This window comes from Oncorhynchus mykiss, chromosome 29 (genome assembly GCF_057628025.1).
Source record: "Oncorhynchus mykiss isolate SJ-2025 chromosome 29, ASM5762802v1, whole genome shotgun sequence".
NCBI classification, from domain to species: Eukaryota; Metazoa; Chordata; class Actinopteri; order Salmoniformes; family Salmonidae; genus Oncorhynchus; species Oncorhynchus mykiss.
This window is the reverse complement of record NC_143050.1, coordinates 15,790,762-15,817,245: the sequence shown is the minus strand read 5'-3', so window position 1 is coordinate 15,817,245 and position 26,484 is coordinate 15,790,762. Positions and strand designations below refer to the sequence as shown.

The following is a 26,484-nucleotide window of genomic DNA, read 5'->3' as shown; positions in this document are numbered from 1 at the left end:
ATCTCCACCTGGTACAGCCAGAAGAGGACTGGCCACCCCTCATAGCCTGGTTCCTCTCTAGGTTTCTTCCTAGGTTCTGGCCTTTCTAGGGAGTTTTTCCGAGCCACCAAGCTTCTACACCTGCATTGCTTGCTGTTTCGTGTTTTAGACTGGGTTTCTGTACAGCACTTTGTGACAACAACTGATGTAAGAAGGGCTTTATAAGTACATTTGATTGATTGATTGACAGCCAAAGAACAATTTTTTTCTAATGGTGTAGTGTGACTGTTAAAATCATGCTGCAGGGCCATTCTGTGCATTTGAGAGATATTGAATTCCTTTTTATTACAAAACACAAGATATTTAGGATGCAGAGCCAGCACAATAAGACTTTTACAATGGCTTTTACAATGATCAAATCCAACGTTAAATCTTTACTTCAGAGTAGGGGAGATGCTAAACTGGAAATGGTCCCAAACCAAATATAGGTAATGTGTGTGAATGTAACTGCTTTTGTGTCAGTGAGTGTGTGTATACATTATATTGTGTCTTTATGAATACATGTCTTTGTTTGTATTTTATTCTGTTTGTATGAGAGTGCAGTATTCTCTAGCTCTTCCTCAAGGCAGAGGAGGCAGTAGGTGGAATTCTGGGGAGGTGAAGCACTGTAACGTTCAAGTAATCCATTTCCCCGTTCTCCTCCTCCTCCTCCTCCTCCTCACTGTTACTCCTCTGTGGTGGGGGAGCATGGGCCTGGCTTTTCTGGAGGATGGAGGGGGGTTTTTGTGGAAGCCCCCCTGGATGAACTGCCACATGAACAGGGTCCTGCACGGGTCTTCTACACCTCTGTGAATATGGGAACGTTCCGTTAAACACTTGAAAACGGGGTTATATAGCAGCTTGACGTCACAACATGTATCAATCGCAGCCACCAAGCTACACTGCAGTTCCGATTATAGCCACCTAAGGGCATGAGAGAATTTCATCTCTAGCCCTCTCTCAGAACCATTGAAATAACTATGAAGTCAGAGAGGTGTTATGGGTAGATGTGTGAGTCTCACCTGACAGAGCAACAGTGCTGTTATGGTCCCTCCCAGCACCAGCATTCCCAGAATCCCACTCGCAATGGACACAATTATTATGTGAGGAGATTCACTGAAGGCTGACAAAACAGGAGGGAACTAGTTAGACATTTCTTATCTTTTCTACATCCTTGTTCAGATTATTACAATAGCTGACGTATAAGTTAGTGTGACAGTTCAGAAAGGAAGCACGCGCATGGTTGTTGTGGGTGTCATCTTGGTGACTAGGTACTTCTATGGCAGAACAACTTGGCGTAGAAGAGAAATATGTGAGGTACATGTTAGCCTGGTTTGGAGTTGGTGAAGGTGGGCAGTACCTGTTTGTGGGTCCTCAGTCAGATACAAAAAAAGGTGACATTTCAAAGACCCAAGTGGGAAGGTTGTGAGAGAACAGCAGTACGGCCCAGCGTCATTCCTCTGTGTCCCTAGTAATGTGAATCCACGCATCGTCACAGCAGAGACACGGTCGATATAGTCCTGCTCCACGACAACTGGGTTGTTTGTGTTCGAAACCAGAATCCTACGGCCATCACACCCTCCAATCCTCCACTCAACCTGGGACACATTCCCGTCTCCAGACGGCTCACAGGACAGAGTCACAGGATGACCAATCTTTGCTGTGATGTTACCAGAAGTTCTCACCCTGCTGTCTGCAAAACAACCTGGAAGGGATGGGGGTCTTATTTTGGGATGATCTTACATCATCATGAAAACATTGGCACACGTTTCTTAACTTTGTTCTCTATAATTATGTAAAATGAGAGATACAGTACATTTGGAAAGTATTGCGACCCCTTCCCTTTTTCACATTTTGTTACGTTACATTCTTAAATGGATCAAATAAAAAAAACATTAAATCGACACACAATACCCCATAATGACAAAGTGAAAACATGTATTTAGAATTTTTCCCAATTGTATTAAATATAAAAACAGATACTTTATGTTTCCATTGATCATCGTTTATGTTTCTTCAACTTGACTGGAGTCCACCTATGGTAAATTAAATTGATGGACATGATTTGGAAAGGCACACACCTTATATATAAGTTAACAGTGCATGTCTACACCTGCATTACTTGCTGTTTGGGGTTTTAGGCTGGGTTTCTGTACAGCACTTTGAGATATCAGCTGATGTATGAAGGGCTATATAAATACATTTGATTTGATTTGATGTCAGAAAAAAGACCAAGCCACGAGGTCGAATAAATTGTCCGTAGAGCTCCAAGACAGAATTGTGTCAAGGCACAGATCTGGGGAAGGGTAGCAAAATGTATGCAGCATTGAAGTTCCCCTACAACACAGTGGCCTCCATCCTTCTTAAATGGAAACCTGCTCCAGAGCACTCAGGACCTCAGACTGGGGTGAATGTTCACCTTCCAACACGACAATGACCCTAAACACACAACTTAGTCATACTTTGGAGGCGCGCACACCACCCACCGCTTCGGAGTATATTACTCACTAATGTCCAGTCCCTAGATAACAAAGTTGACGAAATCTCCAGAGAGACATCAGGGATTGTAACATACTCTGTTTCACACAAACTTGTCTCTCTCGGGATATGCTGTCAGAGTCGGTACAGCCACCGAGATTCTCAGTGCATCGTGCCGACAGGAATAAACATCTCTCTGGGGAGAAGAAGGGTGGGGGTGTATGTTTCATGATTAACAACTCATGGTGTAATTGTAACAACATACAGGAACTCAAGCCATTTTGTTCACCTGACCTATAATTACTCACAATCAAATGCCAACTGTATTATCTCATAAGAGAATTCTCTTCGGTTATTGTCACAGCCGTGTATATCCACCCTCAAGCCGATACCACAACGGCCCTCATGTAACTTCACAGGACTTTATGCAAACTGGAAACCATATATCCTGAGGCTGCATTTATTTTAGCTGGGAATTTAAAAAAAGTACATTTGAGAAAAAGGCTATCTAAATTCTATCAGCATATCGACTGTAGCACTCGCGCTGGAAAAACACTGGACCATTGATACTAGAACTTCCAAGATGCATACAAGGCCCTTCCCACCCTCATTTTGGCAAATCTGACCACAACTCCATTTTGCTCCTCCCTTCCTATAGGCAGAAACTCAAACAGGAAGTACCCGTGCTAAGGACTATTCAAAGCTGGTCTGACCAATCGGAATCCACGTTTCAAGATCATTTTGATCACGAGGACTGGGATATGTTCCAGGTAGCCTCAGAGAACAATATTGACGGATACCTATCCTAACAAGAAACCGTGGATAAATGGCAGCATTCGCGCAAAACTCAAAGCACGTACCTCTGTTTTTAACCATGTCTACTGGGAATATGGCAGAATACAAACAGAGTAGTCATTCCCTCCGCAAGGCAATCAAACAAGCAAAATGTCAGTATAGAGACAAAGTGGAGTCGCAATTCAACGGCTCAGACACGAGATGTATGTGGCAGGGTATACAGACAATCACAGACTACAAAGGGAAAACCAGCCACGTCGCGGACACTGACGTCTTGCTTCCAAACAAACTAAACACCTTCTTTGCCCACTTTGAGGATAATACAGTGCCATCGTCACGGCCCGCTACCAAGGACTGTGGGCTCTCCTTCTCCGTGTCCAACGTGAGTAAGACATTTAAACGTGTTAAACCTTGCAAGGCTGCCGGCCCAGATGGCATCCCAAGCCGTGTCCTCAGAGCATGCTCAGACCAGCTGGCTGGTGTGTTTACGGACATATTCAATCTATCCCTATCCCAGTCTGCTGTCCTCACATGCTTCAAGATGGCCACCATTGTTCCTGTACCCAAGAATGGTAACTGAACTAAATGACTATTGCCCCGTAGCACTCACTTCTGTCATCATGAAGTGCTTTGAGAGACTAGTCAAGGATCATATCACCTCCACCTTTCCTGTCACCCTAGACTCGCTTCAATTTGCTTACCGCCCCAATAGGTCCACAGACGTTGCAATCGCCATCATACTGCACACTATCCTATCCCATCTGGACAAGAGGAATACCGATGTAAGAATGCTGTTCATTGACTATAGCTCAGCATTCAACACCATAGTACACTCCAAGCTCATCATTAAGCTTGAGGCCCTGGGTCTCAATCCCGCCGTGTACAACTGGGTTCTGATCTTCCTGACGGGCTGCCCCCAGGTGGTGAAGGTAGAAAACAACATCTCCACTTCGCTGTTACTCAACATTGGGGCCCCACAAGGATGCGTGCTCAGCCCCCTCCTGTACTCCCTGTTCACCCATGACTGCGTGGCCATGCACGCCTCCAATTCAATCATCAAGTTGGTAGGCTTAATTAATCACCAACAACAACGAGACAGCCTACAGGGAGGTGGTGAGGGCACTCGGAATGTGGTGTCAGGAAAATAACCTCCCACTCAACTTCAACAAAACAAAGGAGATGATCGTGAACTTCAGGAAACAGCAGAGGGAGCACCCCCATATCCACATCGATGGGCAAAGAGTGGAGAAAGTGGAAAGTTTTAAGTTCGTACATATCACTGACAAACTGAAAAGGTCCACCCACACAGACAGTGCGGTAAAGAAAGTGCAACAGCGACTCTTCAACCTCAGAAAGCTGAAAAAATGTGGCACCTAAAACACTCACAAACTTTTACAGATGCACAATTGAGAGCATCCTGTCAGAAATCCTGAAATCCTTTCCTGTTGGAAATCCACAACCGCAGGGCTCTCCAGAGGGTGGTGGGTCTGCACAACGCATCCCCGGGGGCAAACTACCTGCCTTCCAAGACACCTACAGCACCCGATGTCACTGGAAGGCCAAAATGATCAAGGACAACAACCAACCGAGCCGCTGCCTGTTCACCCAGCTACCATCCAGAAGGTGAGGTCAGTACAGGTGCACCATAGCTGGGACCTAGAGACTGAAAAACAGCTTCTACAGTTGATGTCGGAGGTTTACATACACCTTAGCTAAATACATTTAAACTCAGTTTTTCGCAATTCCTGACATTTAATCCTTGTAGAAATTCCCTGTCTTAGGTCAGTTAGGATTACCACTTTATTTTAAGAATGTGAAATGTCAGAATAATAGTAGAGAGAATTATTTATTTAAACTTTTATTTCTTTCATCACATTCCCAGTGGGTCAGAAGTTTACATACACTCAATTAGTATTTGGTAGCATTGCCAATAAATTGTTTGACTTGGGTCAAACGTTTAGGGTAGCCTTCCACAAGCTTCCCACAATAAGTTGGGTGAATTTTGGCCCATTCCTCCTGACAGAGCTGGTGTAACTGAGTCAGGTTTGTAGGCCTCCTTGCTCACACACACTTTTTCAGTTCTGCCCACAAATGTTCTATGGGATTGAGGTCAGGACTTTGTGTTGGCCTCTCCAATGCCTTGACTTTGTTGTCCTTAAGCCATTTTGCCACAAATTTGGAAGTATGCTTGGGGTCATTGTCCATTTGGAAGACCCATTTGCAACCAAGCTTTAACTTCCTGACTGAAGTCTTGAGATGTTGATTCAATATCATCATATAACATCATCTTCCTCCTCAGGATGCCATCTATTTTGTGAAGTGCACCAGTCACCCCTGCAGCAATGCACCCACACAACATGATGCTTCCACCCCCATGCTTCACGGTTGGGATGGTGTTCTTCAGCTTGCAAGCATCCCCATTTTTCCTCCAAACATAACAATGGTCATTATGGCCAAACAGTTCTATTTTTGTTTCATCAGACCAGAGAACATTTCTCCAAAAAGTACAATATTTGTCCCCATGTGCAGTTGCAAACCGTAGTCTGGCTTTTTTAATGGCGGTTTAGGAGCAGTGGCTTCTACCTTGCTGAGTGACCTTTCAGGTTATGTCGATATAGGACTCGTTTTACTGTTGATATAGATACTTTTGTACCTGTTTCCTCCAGTATAAGGTGGCACAGGTGGGGCGGCGGGGTAGCCTAGTGGTTAGAGCATTGGACTAGTAATCGGAAGGTTGTAAGCTCAAACCCCCGAGCTGCCCCTGAACAGGCAGTTAACCTACTGTTCCTAGGCTGTCATTGAAAATAAGAATTTGTTGCCTAGTTAAATAAAAAAAAAGGTAATTTGCTGTTGTTCTGGGATTGATTTGTACTTCAGGAGACAGAGCGCGTCGCCTTCCTGAGCGGTATGTCAGCTGCGTGGTCCATTGTGTTTATACTTGCGTACTATTGTTTGTACAGATGAATGTGGTACCTTCAGGCATTTGGAAATTCATCCCAAGGATGAACCAGACTTGTGGAGGTCTACCATTTTTTTTCTGTGGTCTTGGCTGATTTCTTTTCATTTTCCCATGATGTCAAGCAAAGAGGCACTTAGTTTGAAGGTAGGCCTTGAAATTTATTCACGGGTACACCTCCAATTGACTCGAATGATGCCAATTAGTCTATCAAAACCTTCTAAAGCCATGAAATAATTTTCTGGAATTTTCCAAGCTGTTTAAAGGCACAGTCAACTTAGTGTATGTAAACTTCTGACCCACTGGATTTGTGATACAGTGAATTATAAGTGAAATAATCTGTCTGTAAACAATTGTTGGAAAAATTACTTGTGTCATGCACAAAGTAGATGTCCTAACCGACTTGCCAAAACTATAGTTTGTTAACAAGAAATTTGTGGAGTGGTTGTAAAAGAGTTTTAATGACTCCAACCTAAGTGTATGTAAACTTGCGACTTCAACTGTAAATACTATATTCTATACTATCTATTACATCTTAGTGTCACGCCCTGACCTTAGAGAGACATTTTATTTCTCTATTTGGTGAGGTCAGGGTGTGATGTGGGGTGGGCATTCTATGTTTTGTATTTCTTTGTGTTTGGCCAAGTGTGGTTCCCAATCAGAGGCAGCTGTCCATCATTGTCTCTGATTGGGAATCATATTTAGGTAGCCTTTTTCCCACCTATGTTGCAGGATCTTCTCTTTGGACAGCTCTGTGTAGCCTACGGAACGGTACGTTTGGTTTCACTTTGTTATTTTGTTGCTGGTTCTCATTTAAATAAATATGATGACCACAAATTACGCTGCGTCTTGGTCTCCTTCAAACAACGCACGTTACACTTAGTCTATGCCGCTCTGACATTGCTCATCCATATGTTTATATTCATATATTCTTATTCCATTCCTTTACTGAGATTTGTACGTTTTAGGTGTTTGTTGTGGAATTGTTAGATATTGCTGCACAATCGGAACAAGAAACACAAGTATTTTGCTACACTCGCAATAACATCTGCTAAACATGTGTATGTGACCAATAAAATTTGATTTGAAGATAACGCAGGAGTGGCTTTGGGAGAAGTCTCTGAATGTCCCAGCCAGAGCCCGGACTTGAACACGATCTAACATCTCTGGAGAGACATGAAAATAGCTGTGCAGCGACGCTCCCCATTCAACCTGACAGAGCTTGAGAGGATCTGCAGAGAAACTCCCCAAATACAGGTGTGCCAAGCTTGTCGTGTCATACCCAAGAAGACTTGAGGCTGTAATCAATGCCAAAGATGCTTCAACAAAGTACTGAGTAAAGGGTCTGAATACTTATAGAAATATATATATATATATATATATATATATATATATATATATATATATATATTTTTTTTTTTCCTTTAAAAAAAAAAACATTTTCTAAAATTTCTAAACTGTTTTTGCCTTGTCATTATTGGGTATTGTATGTAGATTGAGGGGAAATAAACATTTGAATACATTTTAGAATAAGGCTGTAACGTAACAAAATGAAGGGATCTGCATACTTTCTCGAATACTATACATTTTTTTGTTAAAGTGGAGTATTGAATTTGTCCTATCATTTCAGCTCTGTTCGACAATAGTTTGTTCCTAATTGCTGTACATAATGTTTGTACTATGCAGTGACCCTGTTGATGATCATTTGTGATCTTCCACAGTCTTAGTTGCGTGGTATTCATGATTAATTTACAACAAGTCCTCTTCTATTCTTTATAGAACTATCACCAATACTAATTAGCTCAAATGTAGGCATATTCGTACACAGAGAGAACCAGTCAGAATAGATTTGCCAGGACCTATACTCTATACCTGATCAGAACATTAATGTCTAATAACACATTTATCAACACAGTCTCTCTCCAGTGGGAACGTGGGTCTCTTACCAGAACAGAGGAGCAGGAGGACCAGTGGTGCTGAGGACCAGTAGTGGACAAGCAGACACTCTTTAGTACTGACACTCATGATGGGAAATACAGCAATGTTGGGGGGGATGGAGAATATCTCTGAGCTTTATGAAATGACAGGAAATGACAGACGCCAGCGAGTGAGAAGGGTCCAACAAGAAACAGAAGGCACACCAGGAAATACAATCAGTGTGTGTGTGTATCAGTCTGTTTGTGTGTGAGCGAGTGAGTAAGAGAGAGAGAGCATGTGCATATCTTCAACAGTAGCCACGTTTGCAATTCAAGTTGAGGTGGATTTTAAACAGTTAAAATATTGAAAATACCGTGTACACTTACTAACGAACTAGTGACAGTTCTATACAGACTCTCATTATGTAGGTTTGTTGCCGTGATGACACAGATGAGGCCTACTGAGCTTCTAGCCACTTCCTTTGAACACAGCAGCCCTGGTCGACTGTTTTTTTATGCCCCACTAATACACATTGTCTCCCACTCTTCGCCGTTAGATAAGATATGCTTTATTGGCTTGACAAACAAACAAGATACAAAGGAAGATGAGTCTTAGTCTTATACAAGTAAAAGGATAGTTGAAGTAATGTAATGTACATTAAAACTTAACAATAATAGCACTTCAACTACAAAGAGTGTGCGTGGGTGAGAGGATGTCATGTCTGGCAGACATGTCTCATGTCTGGCAGAACTTGTACATCTTTCCTCCCTTTGAAGTAATCTTATGGTCAGGTGCATTCTGTCAATAAGTAGTCTACAGTTTCTTAAACATGTTCTCTAACTCATGTCTTTCTATGAATCTATTGCTATTTATCTACCATAGTTACCAATCTTTACATCATTTTGGAAAAGATAGAGACAGCAAAATCAAACAGATATTTGTAAGACGTTAAAACGTATCCTATTAGTCAGAGAAACCCTTTATACACTGCTCAAAAAAATAAAGGGAACACTTAAACAACACAATGTAACTCCAAGTCAATCACACTTCTGTGAAATCAAACTGTCCACTTAGGAAGCAACACTGATTGACAATAAATTTCACATGCTGTTGTGCAAATAAATAGACAACAGGTGGAAATTATAGGTAATTAGCAAGACACCCCCAATAAAGGAGTAGTTCTGCAGGTCGTACCACAGACCACTTTTCAGTTCCTATGCTTCCTGGCTGATGTTTTGAGTCTACAACCCACACAAGTGGCTCAGGTAGTGCAGCTCATCCAGGATGGAACATTAATGCGAGCTGTGGCAGGAAGGTTTTCTGTGTCTGTCGGCGTAGTGTCCAGAGCATGGAGGCGCTACCAGGAGACAGGCCAGTACATCAGGAGACGTGGAGGAGGCCGTAGGAGGGCAACAACCCAGCAGCAGGACCGCTACCTCCGCCTTTGTGCAAGGAGGAGCACTGCCAGAGCCCTGCAAAATGACCTCCAGCAGGCCACAAATGTGCATGTGTCTGCTCAAATGGTCAGAAACAGACTCCATGAGGGTGGTCTGAGGGCCCAACGTCCACAGGTGGGGGTTGTGCTTTACAGCCCAACACGGTGCAGGACGTTTGGCATTTGCCAGAGAACACCAAGATTGGCAAATTCGCCACTGGCGCCCTGTGCTCTTCACAGATGAAAGCAGGTTCACACTGAGCACGTGACAGACGTGACAGAGTCTGGAGACGCCGTGGAGAACGTGCTGCTGCCTGCAACATCCTCCAGCATGACCGGTTTGGTGGTGGGTCAGTCATGGTGTGGGGTGGCATTTCTTTGGGGGGCCGCACAGCCCTCCATGTGCTCGCCAGAGGTAGCCTGACTGCCATTAGGTACCGAGATGAGATCCTCAGACCCCTTGTGAGACCATATGCTTGTGCGGTTGGCCCTGGGTTGCTCCTAATGCAAGACAATGCTAGACCTCATGTGGCTGGAGTGTGTCAGCAGTTCCTGCAAGAGGATGGCATTGATGCTATGGACTGGCCCGCCCGTTCCCCAGACCTGAATCCAACTGAGCACATCTGGGACATCATGTCCCGCTCCATCCACCAACGCCACGTTGCACCACAGACTGTCCAGGAGTTGGCGGATGCTTTAGTCCAGGTCTGGGAGGAGATCCCTCAGGAGACCATCCGCCACCTCATCAGGAGCATGCCAAGGCATTGTATGGAGGTCATACAGGCACATGGAGGCCACACACACTACTGAGCCTAATTTTGACTTGTTTTAAGGACATTACATCAAAGTTGGATCAGCCTGTAGTGTGGTTTTCCACTTTAATTTTGAGTGTGACTCCAAATCCAGACCTCCATGGGTTGATAAATTTGATTTCCATTGATAATTTTTGTGTGATTTTGTTGTCAGCACATTCAACTATGTAAAGAAAAAAAGTATTTAATAAGAATATTTAATTCATTCAGATCTAGGATGTGTTATTTTAGTGTTCCCTTTATTTTTTGAGCAGTATATATTTACTAGTATTATTAAGAGTGTCAGATCCATGACAACTTGGAGGATCATGGTTATTTTCTCTACCTGGAGTGTTTGGAATGTAGAGGTATATAACAATTCAAAATGAACACCTCTGAGTTGCAATACCTAGAGATCCAGAGTAGCTCACAGTCCCTAAAGCCACACAGTTGAAACCCAGCAATGTTGACCTGCTTAGGCAGTGGCATGGTGTTAAGCCAAGGCTAAACCAAGTCAGTGAGGACGGAGGATGGTCTATCGACAGGCTCTCCCATTGCCAGGAATTCAGCCCAGTTCTGGCAGAATCCACGTGAGTAGACCACTGTGTCGACAACGAGGCCACACGGGCGACTCTGGCCATTTTTCCTCCGCAGTGCAAGTTGTGCTTCCCGTTCTGTCACATTGTGGCTGATATTGATAAGTTGCAGCACCAGCAGGTTTAGCAGGCCTGCTGTGACAATACTGCTGTACCAGGCACAGGTGAAGCACAGGGCTGAGCTGGAAAAACATCAGCATGAGCATAGTTAGACTTAGAAATCAGAATAACGCTTTGTCTTTCAGTTCTATTTCAGTTGGTTTTAGTTACCTGATTCTTTAAGTAAATCTTCTTGTGCTTATTTAAATAACTCAAAACATTTGGTAACTACCTGGTGCCAAATAGCAGGCAATATAGTGGTGCTTGTCTCAATGAATCCTAAATACACCAAAAGTAATTATTAGGTAATTACTATGTAATTACAATTGCCATTTTGTAATACGTTTTCATGTGTGTATATTTTAAGCAAATACCAAATACCGTAGTGTACCTGTACTGACTGTAGACACCAGGGCAGTAGAGTAGGGCGGTAAGCAGGTTCTGTTGGGGACACACGCTGCGCAGCACCAGACTGACCCCATGCAGAGAGGTCAACAGAAAGAGGAGCAGGGTCAGCAGGAAGCTGCGATGATTAGCCTGGCCCACACAGCTGTTAATCCTGCCTCAGCAGTGATGCACAAGACAACAGAGACACAGACACACTTAGACACCCTCAGTTCAAATGACCGACTTCTGCTGTGTTTGCATGTGAGAGTACAATTAGAATGAATGTGAGAGAATGTGACTACGTGCTCTAAATGTGTCTGGTTGTGTTGGTGCGTCTATCTAAATGCCATAGATAACAGATTGTCCTGGTTTGAGGTCGCCTCACCCTGCTGAAGGGTGAACCCCTGTGGGCCCTACACATGTCTGTACAGCCTGGTTTGCTTTGGTGACGTCTTCTTGGCCTGACAGTACAACACTTAGTGAGATCATGATTTTGTGTTGAAGAGAAGTGTTGAGCGAATATAATTGTGGGGATTCTGAGAGATTAAAATATTGCATGTGTATATAGCAGGGAAGTAGAGTCAGACGTGACAACGCTGTGGTTATCTGAGTGTTGCAGAAAGGAATTTCTGTCAGCCTGGTGTACTAAATTACTGATCCTCCACAACAGGGAAAGGTGTTTAAGGAAACTCACCAGATACAGTGGTGGTCCAGGCGCTGGACACAGCCTCCACAGATCCGGCAATGTCCCGCCCGAGGGGGACGCACCACTTTGCACAGAGGACACCTGCCCCCCTTCGCTGTCAGGGACTGTGTCTGCTGTTCCACTGGTCTGGCTGGAGGGGTAGGCAACACCGACTGGTCCACTCCATTCTGAGAGGCCGAGTCTTTGTCAGGCAGTTGGTAATGATTGGTGCTGGTGCTGTGTATGTCAGCCAGGGAAGGCTGCACGAAGCCTGGCCCCCTCTTGGTGCGCACAAGAGAGATAAGAGTAAGAACCACACCCGTTGTCACGGTCACCAGCTGCAGATGAGTTACGTCCCCACGAGGTAGGATCTCTGTGATGAAGAGGAAGTACATGTAGGCTAGGGAGAAGAGCGCCAGGCTGAGGAAAAAGAGGGTGCGGCCCTTCTTCCGGTGTGTGGCGTAGTAGTACCACAGCACCAGGCCAGGCAGGGCTGTTAGAATGACCAGGCCCAGCAGGAAGTGCAGGGCTGCCAGCCGCAGTAGCATGGGAAGCAACACTAAAGCTGGGACCATGGAGATCTCCACCCGCCTGTCCCCTGATAACAGTCTCAACCTCAGCCGGTCCATCACTGCACCAAACACAGGCAACACACAGTCAGGTTTCTGAGGCTCACCCTTCAGCCACCTGGAAAATACAAGAGGGCAGGGACGACAGAGAGGAAACACAGAGAGGACAGGGGGTTAGACCAAGTGCTTAACTTGGGTAGGAGCTCACCGGAGCTGAATACTGGCACCTCAAATGTTCTACTGCAAGAGCTCCTGTTCCTTTTATAGAATATCAGCTCAAAAGTATTGTGGAGATCATGAACCTAAATATAAACAGTACCAGCACCAAAAATGAGTACTGGCAAATATTTCAGTCCAAGTCAAGCACTGGTAAGACGTGAACTTGGACTGCTGAGTCTTGCCATGATCCTCCTTCCCATTCCACCCACCTCACCTGCTGCAAGCTTCATCCAGGTCGTCACAGTCACAGAAGCATCCATGTGGGTCCAAATCACATTCAAAACAGCACATGGCATCATCTGGCTCTGGAGGCTTAAACTTCTCCCATTTCATTCTGGCTGTTCACAGATCCACTTGAAGGTCCTGTGCAAAAGAACAGCAACAGTAGAGAGACACAGTCAAACCACATGATAACTATAATTAACAAAAATATAAACACAACATGTAAAGTGTTGTGCCATGTTTTATGAGCTGAAATAAAATATCACAGCATTTTTCCATATGCACAAAAAAGCTTATTTCTCTCAATTGATGTGCACAAATGTGTTTACATCCGTGTCAGTGAACATTTCTCCTTTCCCAAGATAATCCATTCACCTGACAGGTGTGGCATATCAAGAACCTGATTAAATAGTATGATCATTACACAGCTGCACCTTGTGCTGGGGACAATAAAAGGCCACTCTAAAATGTGTAGTTTTGTCACACAACAAAATGCCACAGAGATCTCAAGGTTTGAGGGAGCGCGCAATTGGCATGCTGACTGCAGAAATGTCCACCAGAGATGTTGCTAGAGAATTGAATGTTAATTCTTCTACCATAAACTGCCTCCAACATAACTTTAGAGAATTTGGCAGTACGTCCAACTGGCCTCACAACCTCAGACCACGTATAACCACACCAGCCCGGGACCTCCACATCCCGCTTCATCATCTGCAGGATCGTCTGAGACCAGCCATCCAACAGCTGATGAAACTGATGAGTATTTCTGTCTGTAATCAAGCCTATTGTGGGGGAAAAAACTCATTCTGATTGGCAGGGCCTGGCTCCCCAGGGGGTGGGCCTATGCCCAGTCATATGAAATCCATAGATTAGGGTCTATTGAATTTATTTCAATTGACTGATTTCCTTATATGAACTGTAACTCAGTAAAATCATTGAAAATTGGTGCATGTTGCATTTATATTTTTGTTCAGTATATACATTATTTGTTCTTTCTGTGTGGTAAGGATATGGAGAGTAGTCTTCAGTCTTCATTCAGTGAAGTGCTTCAGTAATATGGACTGTGTTGGAAATCTTATTCCACCACTGAGGTAATGGTTACCAGTGACTCGGTCTATAAAAAGTGGTCAGATGAAGCAGATGCTAAACTACGGGACTGTTTTGCGATCACAGACTAGAACATGTTCCGGGATTCTTCCGATGACATTGAGGAGTACACCACATCCGTCACTGGCTTTATCAATAAGTACACCGAGGACGTCGTCCCCACAGTGACTGTACATACATACCCCAACAAGGAGCCATGGATTACAGGCAACATTCACACTGAGCTAAAGGGTAGAGCTGCCGCTTTCAAGGAGCGGGACTCTAACCCGGAAGCTTACAAGAAATCCTGCTATGCCCTGCGACAAACCATCAAACAGGCAAAGCGTCAATACAGGGCTAAGATTGAATCATACTACACCGGCTCCGATGCTCGTCTTATATGGCAGGGCTTGCAAACTATTACAGACTAAAAAGGGAAGCACAGCCGTGAGCTGCCCAGTGACACAAGCCTACCAGATGAGCTAAATCACTTCTATGCTCGCTTCGAAGCAAGCAACACTGAGGCATGCATGAGAGCATCAGCTGTTCTGGACGACTGTGTGATCACGCTCTCCGTAGCCGACGTGAGTACGACCTTTAAACAGGTCAACATACACAAGGCTGCGAGGCCAGATGGATTACCAGGGCGTGTGCTCCGGGCATGTGCTGACCAACTGGCAGGTGTCTTCACTGACATTTTCAACATGTCCCTGATTGAGTCTGTAATACCAACATGTTTCAAGCAGACCACCATAGTCCCTGTGCCCAAGAACACAAAGGCAACCTGCCTAAATGACTACAGACCCGTAGCACTCACGTCCGTAGCCATGAAGTGCTTTGAAAGGTTGGTAATGGCTCACAACAACACCATTATCCAGAAACCCTAGACCCACTCTAATTTGCATACCGTCCAAACAGATCCACAGATGATGCAATCTCTATTGCACTCCACACTGCCCTTTCCCACCTGGACAAAAGGAACACTTATGTGAGAATGCTATTCATTGACTACAGCTCAGCGTTCAACACCACAGTATCCTCGTAGCTCATCACTAAGCTAAGGATCCTGGGACTAAAAACCTCCCTCTGCAACTGGATCTTGGACTTCCTGACGGGCCTCCCCCAGGTGGTGAGGGTAGGTAGCAACACATCTGCCATGCTGATCCTCAACACTGGAGCTCCCCAGGGGTGCGTGCTCAGTCTCCTCCTGTACTCCCTGTTCACCTACGACTGCATGGCCGGGCACGACTCCAACACCATCGTTAAGTTTGCAGACAGCCTATAGGGAGGAGGTCAGAGAACTGGCCGGGTGGTGCCAGAATAACAACCTATCCCTCAATGTAACCAAGATTAAGGAGATGATTGTGGACTACAGGAAAAGGAGGACCGAGCCCTCTTTCTCATCGACGGGGCTGTAGTGGAGCAGGTTGAGAGCCTCAAGTTCCTTGGTGTCCACATCAACAACAAACAGGAATGGTCCAAACACACCAAGACAGTTGTGAAGAGGGCACGACAAAGCCTCCCCGTCAGGAAACTAAAAAGATTTGGCATGGGTCCTGAGATCCTCTAAATGTTCTACAGCTGCACATCGAGAGCATCCTGACTGGTTGCATCACTGCCTGGTACGGCAATTGCTCGGCCTCTGACCGCAAGGCACTACAGAAGGTAGTGTGTACGGCCCAGTACATCACTGGGGCTAAACTGCCTACCATCCAGGACCTCTACACCAGGCGGTGTCAGAGGAAGGCCCTAAAAATTGTCAAAGACCCCAGCCACCCCAGTCATAGAGTACCAGAGTGCCAAGTCTAGGACAAAAAGGCCTCTCAACAGTTTTTACCCCCAAGCCATAAGACTCCTGAACACGTAAACAAATGGCTACCCGGACTATTTGCATTGTGTGCCCCCCCAACCCCTCTTTTTACACTGCTGCTACTCTCTGTTTATCATATATGCATGGTCACTTTAACTATACATTCATGTACATACTACCTCAATTGGGCTGACCAACCAGTGCTCCCGCACATTGGCTAACCGGGCTATCTACATTGTGTCCCGACACACACCACCCGCCAACCCCTCTTTTACGCTACTGCTACCCTCTGTTCATCATATATGCATAGTCACTTTAACCATATCTACATGTACATACTACCTCAATCAGCCTGACTAACTGGTGTCTGTATGTAGCCTCGCTACTTTTATTGCCTCGCTACTTTATATAGCCTGTCTTTTTACTGTTGTTTTATTTTACTTACCTATTGTTCACCTAATACCTTTTTTGCACTGTTGGTTAGAGCATGTAAGTAAGCATTTCACTGTAAGGTCTACCTACACCTGTTGTATTCAGTGCACGTGACAAACAAACTTTGATTTGAACATCTTAAACTTGCATGGTAATATCACCTCTGCCAAGCCCTGAAGTCAACTGTCACCTCCTACAGTGCATTCGGAAAGTATTCAGACCCCTTGACCCCATGAATTTTGTTACGTTACAGCCTTATTCTAAAATCGATTAAATTGTTTTTTCTCCTCATCACTCTACACAAAATGCCCCATAATGACAAAGCAAAAACAGTTTTTTTTAGAAATGTTAGAAAATGTATTATAAAAAAACTTCAATATAAAATGTCCATACCTCTGTCAGGTTGGATAGGGAGTGTCGCTGCACAGCTATTTTCAGGTCTCTCCAGAGAGATGTTCAATCGGGTTCATGTCCGGGCTCTGGCTGGGCCACCCAAGGACATTCAGAGCCTTGTCCCAAAGCCACGCCTGCATTGTCATGGCTGCGTGCTTAGGGTCGTTGTCCTGTTGGAAGGTGAACCTTCGCCACAGTCTGAGGTCATGATTGGCGGAGTGCTGCAGAGAAGGTTCTCCCATTTTCACAGAGGAACTCTGGAGCTCTGTCAGAGTGACCATCGGGTTCTTGGTCACCTCACTGACCTTCTCCACCGATTGCTCAGTCTTGGTGGTTCCAAACTTCTTCCATTTAAGAGTGATGATGCCACTGTGTTGTTAGAGACCTTCAATGCTGCAGAAATGTTTTGGTACCCTTCCGAAGATCTGTGCCTCAACACAATCCTGTCTCTGAGCTCTTACAGACAATTCCATTAACCTCATGGCTTGGTTTTTGCTCTGACATCCACTGTCAACTGTGGGACCTTACATAGACAGGTGTGTACCTTTCCAAATCATGTCCAATTGATTGAATTTACCACAGATGGACTCCAATCAGGTTGTAGAAACATCTCAAGGATGATCAATGGAAACAGGATGCACCTAAGCTCAATTTCGAGTCTCCTAGCGAAGGGTCCAAATACTTATGTAAATAAGGTATTTCTGTTTTTTATTTGTAATACATGTGCAAAAAAAATTCTCTACCTGTTTTCACTTTGTCATTATGGGGTATTTTGTGTAGATTGATAAGGGATACTTAAAAAAAATAAGTCTGTAACTTAACAAAACGTGGAAAAGGTGAAGGGGACGGAATACTTCCCGAATGAACCGCATACGGTAAAGCTAGCTTGCTGCTCTAGCGGTAAGTACCTTTCTCAAATCCGCCCATCAAGGTGTGCATGGCTGATTCACGGACTGACTGGGGCACCAGATGAGGGGTATATCTGGGTGCCAATAATCAATCAATTAACTAGCAGGGAGAGAAAGCCCTTGAAAATATTATTGGACTCTGAGTACTCTCTTAGATGGTCTAGTTAATGTATATAATTTAAAAATCTCTTTGTCTTGACCCCCAACAGACAGTTCTTCATCATAATGAAGACATCAAGGTTAAGTTGTCTGAAAGGTCTCCACTACTTGCGCTCAAATCGATTGCAAGTGCACGCGCACACACACATTTTTCTAGTATTACCAACTATGAATACTATACTATCATCTGCCTCATGAAGTGACATGGGGAGTCAATTAATGGAATCAATTAAAATAGCTTTTGATTTGAACAAGTTTTATAATAAAATGACTTTCCTCTAATATGTCGCTTTTAGAAACAAGGCCGTGATTTCCTTAGGGAACGCCTATCTGGGCCAACTAAACCCCAGTCCCCAAACACGTCAGTCGTACAGTGAGATAGAATGTACGTTGTTGGAGTGACTGCCAGTGTTGGCTTTGTCTTCTGCCATTCTACTTCAAATATAGCCCAGCTCTTCGATAGAGAGTGAATTTAAGTTAAAACTGCAGAAGCAGTCTAAATATTGATTTCAATATTTTCTTATTAAATTAACTTGAAATAACTGTAGGCTATAGTCACAGTTTAACGGGAAAGGTTGAACAAACAATGTAAATGTTTGTATTAAACAATTATTAAGTAAATATGTTTCATGTTTCAATCAAATATTCTAAATGAATGGGATATCGCATACCAATAAACAAGGGAGTCAATATTTTGACCACTTCTGCAGTTTAAACTTGTTCCCAGAGAATTACATCTCATAGCCTACATTGTGTAAAATTGCGTGCATCTAGCTTACCTATGAGGAAAAAAGTGCACAGCCTACATTTACCTGGACTGAAGATTTCTTCGGTGGAAGCACCTTTTCCTCGAAGGCTTGGCGAAAGACCCTTTGTTTTAGGAACATCAATAATTGTTTTATTTATCTTGTGTTTTTCCTGAAATATATGTCTGATTTTCCACGTCAAACAAAATATCCGTTTCAATCTGTTTTAGTCTATGGTCCGGTGATACGGTGTGGCAGCGTATGGAGGTGGTATGCATGCACGTATTCTCAGACAGAAAGTGTCACCACTACGCCTGACTACTTTGGAAGGGGTAACACAATTTACATAGCTCAAATGGTCTATTGCGATAAATCATGGGAGGATGAAATACTTTTAAATGTGCTGATGTAAACAGTAGGCTAAAGCTTTGTTGGTCATTAACAAAATGTACTTACTTGTCTGACATGATATCCGACCTCCACTCAGTGCTGTGAATAGCTGAGGCTGATGGTCCTTGCAAAGTCAATGTTCTGCACCTGAGACATTGCATAGTTTATCAATTCATCAATATCTCTATAGAAATACATGATATTAGACTATACTGAAATTGTCTTAAATGCCACAATAAGCACACATGCATAGACCTCACCCCTGATATTACCATCACCCTGCTCTGTGTTATAGGTCAATCACCTTTCTCCAGCCAGTTGTTCCCTTCAATAGCCTTTACAATTAGTCTGATACCATTTTGTTATTACGGCTGCCGAATTGTTGGCTTGGAAAACTTTAGGTAACTTTAGCCTGGTGGTGCTGCTGCTACATGGACAGTATGTCATGGGTGTCCCTTTCCATTGATGATAACACTGAGGTGTTAAAAAGTCCAACAACAGCCCTGATAATCCACACTGAGTTGACTTGGTGTGGGTGACAAGACAGGCGACATAGTCACGCAAGAGGAGAGTGGGAAGATCCGTGGGACAGACCCACCCTTCCTCATCATATTTCCTCCAGCCAGCAATATAACCCATCCCCACCCTCACAGAGAAGACTCAGGAGGAGTCAAGTGTATGTGTGATGGGAAGCAGGAATCCAACTCTAAGTGTATCTATGCCCTGGTCGTGTATAACTCCAGTTAAACACATTATGTTAATAGGTGGGGTAATACAAAAGCAGTGCTTTCTGATGTAAGGTTATACTGAAAATAAACTAAATGATAATTGAATTTTGACAAATAAAAATGTGCATATTAAGAGGTGACATATTATAGCTCTAACCAAAATGAGGAATCTTAGTAAACCAAGTCCCAATGTGCAGCAAACAACCAAAACAGGCAATTGTCTACTGACAGATAATTGTGAGTGCGACTCACAATGCACACAAACAGTTGAAAAAAACAAACATTTATGTAATTTGTACCAATTTACATGGATTCTGATTATAGGGTTATGCAAAAACGTTATTGTGCACAAGTGAATGACATGAAATACATTTTAAAAAGCATATTTAGATTTCTCTATAGATTCCACTTGTAAAAAAATATAAAATTATCACACAATAGGCATGCACACGTACACGCACACATTGGGATATCGGTAGACAGCTGAATTTTCACTTTACAGTAATGTCCACTCTGGTGATGCAGTGTAGATGGACTGGATCAATACACAGGATGAAGCTCCCCCTGCCACAGGCTATTGGGTATGGTCCCATTAGTCAAGCTGTAGTCCGGAACCATGCAGCAGTTAAAATGCCTGGCGCACATAAGCTCTGTCAGATACAGACTCTCTAATCTATTTTGGTGGGGTTAATGCAGTCAGTCGCAGACAATAACAAGTGCAACGTCTGACTAGCATGTACAGCTGTTGTCAGCAAAAGTGGAATGAACGAGTGTAGACCACTGGAGGCTGGTGGGAGGAGCTATAGGAGGACGGGATCAGTATAATGGCTGGAATGGAATCAGTGTAACAGAGTCAAACGTGTGGTTTCCATGTGTTTGATACCATTCCATTTATTCCATTCAAGCCATTACAATGACCTTGTCCTGCTATAGCTCTTCCCATTAGCCTCCACTGGTGTGGGCCTATGTGTAAGACCTAATAGAGTTGAGGAGGTTGTTGTATGGCATCTGCCTGTGTGTGATGACTTGAAGCCACCACTAAGAGTTTTTTGTTGCTGTCAACCTTTCCTTTGAAATCCCATCATGATATCAACATGTGAAAATATTCCAAAAAAGGTATTACTTATGCAAAGGATAATAACATGCAGCACATACTCATGCACATGCACATGCAGCTCATACTCCAGATGTGTTTTAAGTTCAGTTGTAGAATTTTGACACTGTCAGATATGCTGTGATGTCTTGGCAGTTTGCCTATTCTCCTATTAAATGTCTGTGTAAATCCATGATGTCCTTGTTGTACTCAGTAGAATGTGCGAACTGTTGTAAGGGCAAGATCTGTGTAGAGAGTGTGTGTGTGTGTATTTGGTTGCATGTGTGCGTGTGTGTCTAAACTGTTTCTCTCGTTGACCGGGGGATTCTCTGGTGCTTCTAACCCCATGCAAGATGCTGCCCATACCGAAGGTCCTGTAACAGACACCACAACAGTGACGGCACTATCAGAGCCTAGCTCTGAGACAAAAAAACACTTCACTGTCTTCTGATATCCGTACTGATGTCCTAGTGGAGGAAGAGGGCCTTGTGGAGGACGAGGGCCTTGTGGAGGAGGAGGGCCTCGTAGAGGAGGAGGGCTTTGTGGAGGAGAAGGGATTCGTGGATGGGGAGGGCTTTGTGGAGGAGAAGGGAGTTTTGGAGGAGGGGGCCTTGTGGAGGAGGAGGGTCTTGTGGAGGAGGGAGTTGTGGAGAAGGGATGACTTGTGGAGGAGGAGGGAGTTGTGGAGGAGGGGGGCCTTGTGGAGGAGGAGGGAGTTGTGGAAGAGGAGGGTTTTGTGGAGGAGGGGGGCCTTGTGAAGGAGAAGGGAGTTATGGAGGAGGGGGGCCTTGTGGGGCATTGAGGACTATACCACCTCAGTCACCGGCTTCATCAAAAAGTGTATCAATGACGTCGTCCCCACAGTAACCGTTCGTACATATCCCAACCAGGACTCATGGATTACAGGCAACATCCGCACCAAGCTAAAGGCTAGCCAGCAGCATATCACCCTGCATACCACTGCTGGCTTGCTTCTGAAGATAAGCAGGGTTGGTCCTGGTCAGTCCCTTGATGGGAGACCAGATGCTACTGGAAGTGGTGTTGGAGGGCCAGTAGGAGGCACTCTTTCCTCTGGTCTAAAAAAATATCCCAATGCCCTGTGTAGGGTGCTGTCTTTCGGATCGGCTGTTAAACGGGTGTCCTGACTCTCTGAGGTCATTAAAGATCCCATGGCACTTATTGTAAGAGTTAACCCCGGTGTCCTGGCTAAATTCCCAATATGTCCCTCAAAACATCACGGTCACCTAATAATCCCCAGTTTACAATTGGCTCATTCATCCCCCTCCTCTCCCCTGTAACTATTCCCCAGGTCGTTGCTGTAAATGAGAACATGTTCTTAGTCAACTTACCTGGTAAAATAATGGATACATAAAAAAATAGAGCTGCTGTTTTCAAGGAGCGGGACAGTAATCTGGATGTTTATAAGAAATCCTGCTATGACCTCAGACGAACCATCAAACAGGCAAAGCGTCAATATAGGACTATTGAATCCTACTACACCAGCTCTGTCGGACGTGGCAGGGCTCTCTGTAGCCGATGTGTGTAAGACATTTAAACAGGTCAACAATCACAAGGCATTCCCAGATGGATGACCAGGACGTGCACTCAGAGCATGCACGGACTAACTGGCAAGTGTCTTCACTGACCGAGTCTGCAATGCCTACATGTGTCAAGCAGACCCCGGTCTGCTAGCTTGCCGGCCCGGCCTGCTAACTGCTAGCTTGCCTGCCCGGTCTGTAACTGCTAGCCCCTGCTAACTGCTTGCTTGCTAACCCGGCCTGCTAACTGCTAGCTTGCCCCGGTCTACTAGCTGCTAGCTTGTTTAGCCCCGGCCTACTAACTGTTAGCATCGGCCTGCTAACTGTCTGAATCGCCATGTCCCCAGCCAGCCCAACCACTCACTGGACCCATATGTTCACTTGGCTACGCATGCCTCTCTCTAATATCAATATGCCTCGTCCATTATTGTCCTGGTTAGAGATTACTGTCTTATTTCACTGTAGAGCATCTGCTCAGTATGCCTTAACCAACCATGTTGTTCCACCTCCTACATGTGCGAGGACATCACCTGGTTTAAACATCTCTAGAGACTATATCTCTCTCAACATTACTCAATGCCTAGGTTTATCTCCAATGTACTCACATCCTACCTTATCTTTGTCTGTACACTATGCCTTGAATCTATGCTATCGTGCCCAGAAACATGCTCCTTTTCCTCTCTGTTCCGAACGTGCTAGACGGCCAGTTCGTATAGCCTTTAGCCGTACCCTTATCCTACTTCTCCTCTGTTCCTCTGGTGATGTGGAGGTTAATCCAGGTCCTGCAGTGCCTAGCTCCACTCCAATGCATGTTAACATTAGAAGCCTACTCCCTAAGTTTGTTTTACTCACTGCTTTAGCACACTCTGCCAACCCAGATGTCTTAGCCGTGTCTGAATCCTGGCTTAGGAAAACCACCAAAAACCCTGAAATCTCCATCGCTAACTAACGCTTTCCGCCAAGATATAACTGCCAAAGGGGGCAGTGTTGCAATCTACTGCAAAGATAGCCTGCAGAGTTCTGTATTTCTATCTAAGTCTGTACCCAAACAATTTGAGCTTCTACTTCTAAAAATTCACCTTTCCAGAAACAAGTCTCTCACTGTTGCCGCTTGCTATAGACCTCCCTCTGCCCCCAGCTGTGCCCCCGATACCACATGTAAATTGATTGCCCCCATCTATCTTCTAAATTCGTGCTACTAGGTGACCTAAACTGGGACATGCTTAACACCCCGGCCATCCTACAATCTAAGCTTGATGCCCTCAATCTCACACAAATGATCAATAAACCTACCAGGTACAACCCCAAATCAGTAAACACGGGCACCCTCATAGATGTCATCCTAACTAACTCGCCCTCCAAATACACCTCTGCTGTTTTCAATCAAGATCTCAGCGATCACTGCCTCATTGCCTGCATCCGTAATGGGTCTGCGACCAAACGACCACCCCTCATCACTGTCAAACGCTCCCTGAAACACTTCTGTGAGCAGGCCTTTCTAATCGACCTGGCCAGGGTATCCTGGAATGACATTGACCTCATCCCGTCAGAAGATGATGCCTGGCTATTCTTTAAAAGTGCCTTCCTCACCATCTTAAATAAGCACGCCCCTCTCAAAAAATGTAGAACTAGGAATAGATATAGTCCTTGGTTCACTCCAGACCTGTCTGCCCTTGACCAGCACAAAAACATCCTGTGGCGTTCTGCAGTAGCATCGAATAGCCCCCGTGATATGCAACTGGGAAGTTAGGAAACAAATATACACAGGCAGTTAGAAAAGCTAAGGCAAGCTTTTTCTAACAGAAATGTGCATCCTGGAGTACTAACTCCAAAAAGTTCTGGGACACTGTAAAGTCCATGGAGAATAATAGCACCTCCTCCCAGCTGCCCACTGCTCTGAGGCTAGGAAACACTGTCACCACCGATAAATCCACTATAATTGAGAATTTCAATAAGCATTTCTCTACGGCTGGCCATGCTTTCCACATGGCTACCCCTACCCCGGTCAACTGCCCGGCACCCTCCACAGCACCCCACCAAAGCCCCCACCATTTCTCCTTTACCCAAATCCAGATAGCTGATGTTCTGATAGAGCTGCAAAATCTGGTTTCAGAGCTGGTCATGGGTGCACCTCAGCCACGATCAAGGTTCTAAACGACATCATAACCGTCATCGATTAGTGACATTACTGTGCAGCCGTATTCATCGACCTGGCCAAGGCTTTCGACTCTGTCAATCACAACATTCTTATTGGCAGAGTCGACAGCCTTGGTTTCTCAAATGATTGCCTCGCCTGGTTTACCAACTACTTCTCTGATAGAGTTCAGTGTGTCAAATCAGAGGGCCTGTTGTCCGGACCTCTGACAGTCTCTATGGGTGTGCCACAGGGTTCAATTCTCGGGCTGACTCTCTTTTCTGTATACATCAATGATGTTGCTCTTGCTGCTGGTGATTCTCTGATCCACCTCTACGCAGACGACACCATTCTGTATACTTCTGGCCCCTCCTTGGACACTGTGTTAACTAACCTCCAGACGAGCTTCAATGCCATACAATGCTCCGTCCGTGGCCTCCAACTGCTCTTAAACGCAACTAAAACTAAATGCATGCTTTTCAATCGATCACTGCCCGCACCTGCGCGCCCGTCCAGCATCACTACTCTGGACGGCTCTGACTTAGAATACGTGGACAACTACAAATACCTGGGTGTCTGGTTAGACTGTAAACTCTCCTTCCAGACTCACATTAAGCATCTCCAGTCCAAAATTAAATCTAGAATCGGCTTCCTATATCGCAACAAAGCATCCTTCACTCATGCTGCCAAACATACCCTTGTAAAACTGACCATCCTACCGATCCTCGACTTCGGTGATGTCATCTATAAAATAGCCTCCAACACTCTACTCAACAAACTGGATGCAGTCTATCACAGTGCCATTGCGACCTGTACGCTCTCATTGCGACCTATACGCTCTCTTTGGTTGGCCCTCGCTTCATACTCGTCACCAAACCCACTGGCTACAGGTTATTTACAAGTCTCTGCTAGCTAAAGCCCCGCCTTATCTCAGCTCACTGGTCACCATAGCAGCACCAATTCGTAGCACGCGCTCCAGCAGGTATATCTCACTGGTCACCCCCAAAGCCAATTCCTCCTTTGGTCGTCTTTCCTTCCAGTTCTCTGCTGCCCATGACTGGAACGAATTGCAAAAATCTCTGAAGCTGGAGACTCCCATCTCCCTCACTAGCTTTAAGCACCAGCTGTCAGAGCAGCTTACAGATCACTGCACCTGTACGTAGCCCATATGTAAACAGCCCATCTATCTACCTACCTCATCCCCATACTGGTATTTATTTATCTTTACCTGCACATTCATCTTCTGCCGATCTACCATTCCAGTGTTTAATAGCTATATTGTAATTACTTCACCACCATGGCCTATTTATTTCCTTATCTTACCTCATTTGCACTCACTGTATATAGACTTTTTGTTTTATTTTGTTCTACTGTATTATTGACTGTATGTTTTGTTTATTCCATGTGTAACTCTGTGTTGTTGTATGTGTCGAATTGCTACGCTTTATCTTGACCAGGTCGCAGTTGAAAATGAGAACTTGTTCTCAACTAGCCTACCTGGTTAAATAAAGGTGAAATAAAATAAATAAATAAAAAGACCACCATAGTCCCTGTGCCCAAGAAAGCGAAAGTAACCTTCCTAAATGACATCGGTAGCCATGAAGTGCTTTGAAAGTCTGGTCATGGCTCACATCAACACCGTCATCCCGGAAACCCTAGACCCACTCCAATTCATATACCAACCCAACAGATCCACAGATGACGCAATCTCAATCGCACTCCACACTGCCCTTTCACATCTGGACAAAAGGAACACTTATGTGAGAATGCTATTCATTCACTCACCATAGTGCCCACGAAGCTCATCACTAAGCTTAGTCCCCTCCCTGTTCACCCACGACCGCGGGGCCAAGCATGACTCCAACACCATGACACAACGGTGGTAGGACAGATCACCAAC

The 26,484-nt window shown here is 44.7% G+C and overlaps 2 protein-coding genes across 2 annotated transcripts; both read right to left on the bottom strand.

The window, feature by feature from the left end:
• Positions 1-297: 297 nt before the first annotated feature.
• On the bottom strand, positions 298-8,378 carry LOC110510075 (T-cell immunoreceptor with Ig and ITIM domains). The gene is made up of 4 exons (XM_021591394.3): positions 8,194-8,378; positions 1,379-1,723; positions 1,041-1,141; positions 298-825 (listed from the first exon to the last, which is right to left on the bottom strand). Exons 1-4 carry the CDS (start codon positions 8,270-8,272, stop codon positions 589-591), a joined length of 762 nt encoding a protein of 253 aa, XP_021447069.3. The 5' UTR covers positions 8,273-8,378; the 3' UTR covers positions 298-588.
• Positions 8,379-8,712: 334 nt separating this feature from the next.
• Positions 8,713-18,950, bottom strand: LOC110510076 (palmitoyltransferase ZDHHC23-A). The gene is made up of 5 exons (XM_036968272.2): positions 18,768-18,950; positions 13,160-13,308; positions 12,167-12,844; positions 11,477-11,644; positions 8,713-11,168 (listed from the first exon to the last, which is right to left on the bottom strand). The coding sequence occupies exons 2-5, from the start codon at positions 13,276-13,278 to the stop codon at positions 10,895-10,897; spliced, it is 1,239 nt and encodes a 412-aa protein (XP_036824167.2). The 5' UTR covers positions 13,279-13,308; positions 18,768-18,950; the 3' UTR covers positions 8,713-10,894.
• Positions 18,951-26,484: the final 7,534 nt, after the last annotated feature.

Coding starts and splice junctions, on each gene's coding strand:
- LOC110510075 (XM_021591394.3), bottom strand. CDS start 8,272: ATGAGTGTCAGTACTAAAGAGTGTCTGCTTGTCCACTACTGGTCCTCA. Junction 1,724..8,193: donor CCTCCTGCTCCTCTGTTCTG/GTAAGAGACCCA, acceptor CATCCCTTCCAG/GTTGTTTTGCAGACAGCAGG. Junction 826..1,040: donor CAGCACTGTTGCTCTGTCAG/GTGAGACTCACA, acceptor CCATATTCACAG/AGGTGTAGAAGACCCGTGCA.
- LOC110510076 (XM_036968272.2), bottom strand. CDS start 13,278: ATGAAATGGGAGAAGTTTAAGCCTCCAGAGCCAGATGATGCCATGTGC. Junction 12,845..13,159: donor CTGGATGAAGCTTGCAGCAG/GTGAGGTGGGTG, acceptor TGTATTTTCCAG/GTGGCTGAAGGGTGAGCCTC. Junction 11,169..11,476: donor GGTGTCTACAGTCAGTACAG/GTACACTACGGT, acceptor ATGTTTTTCCAG/CTCAGCCCTGTGCTTCACCT.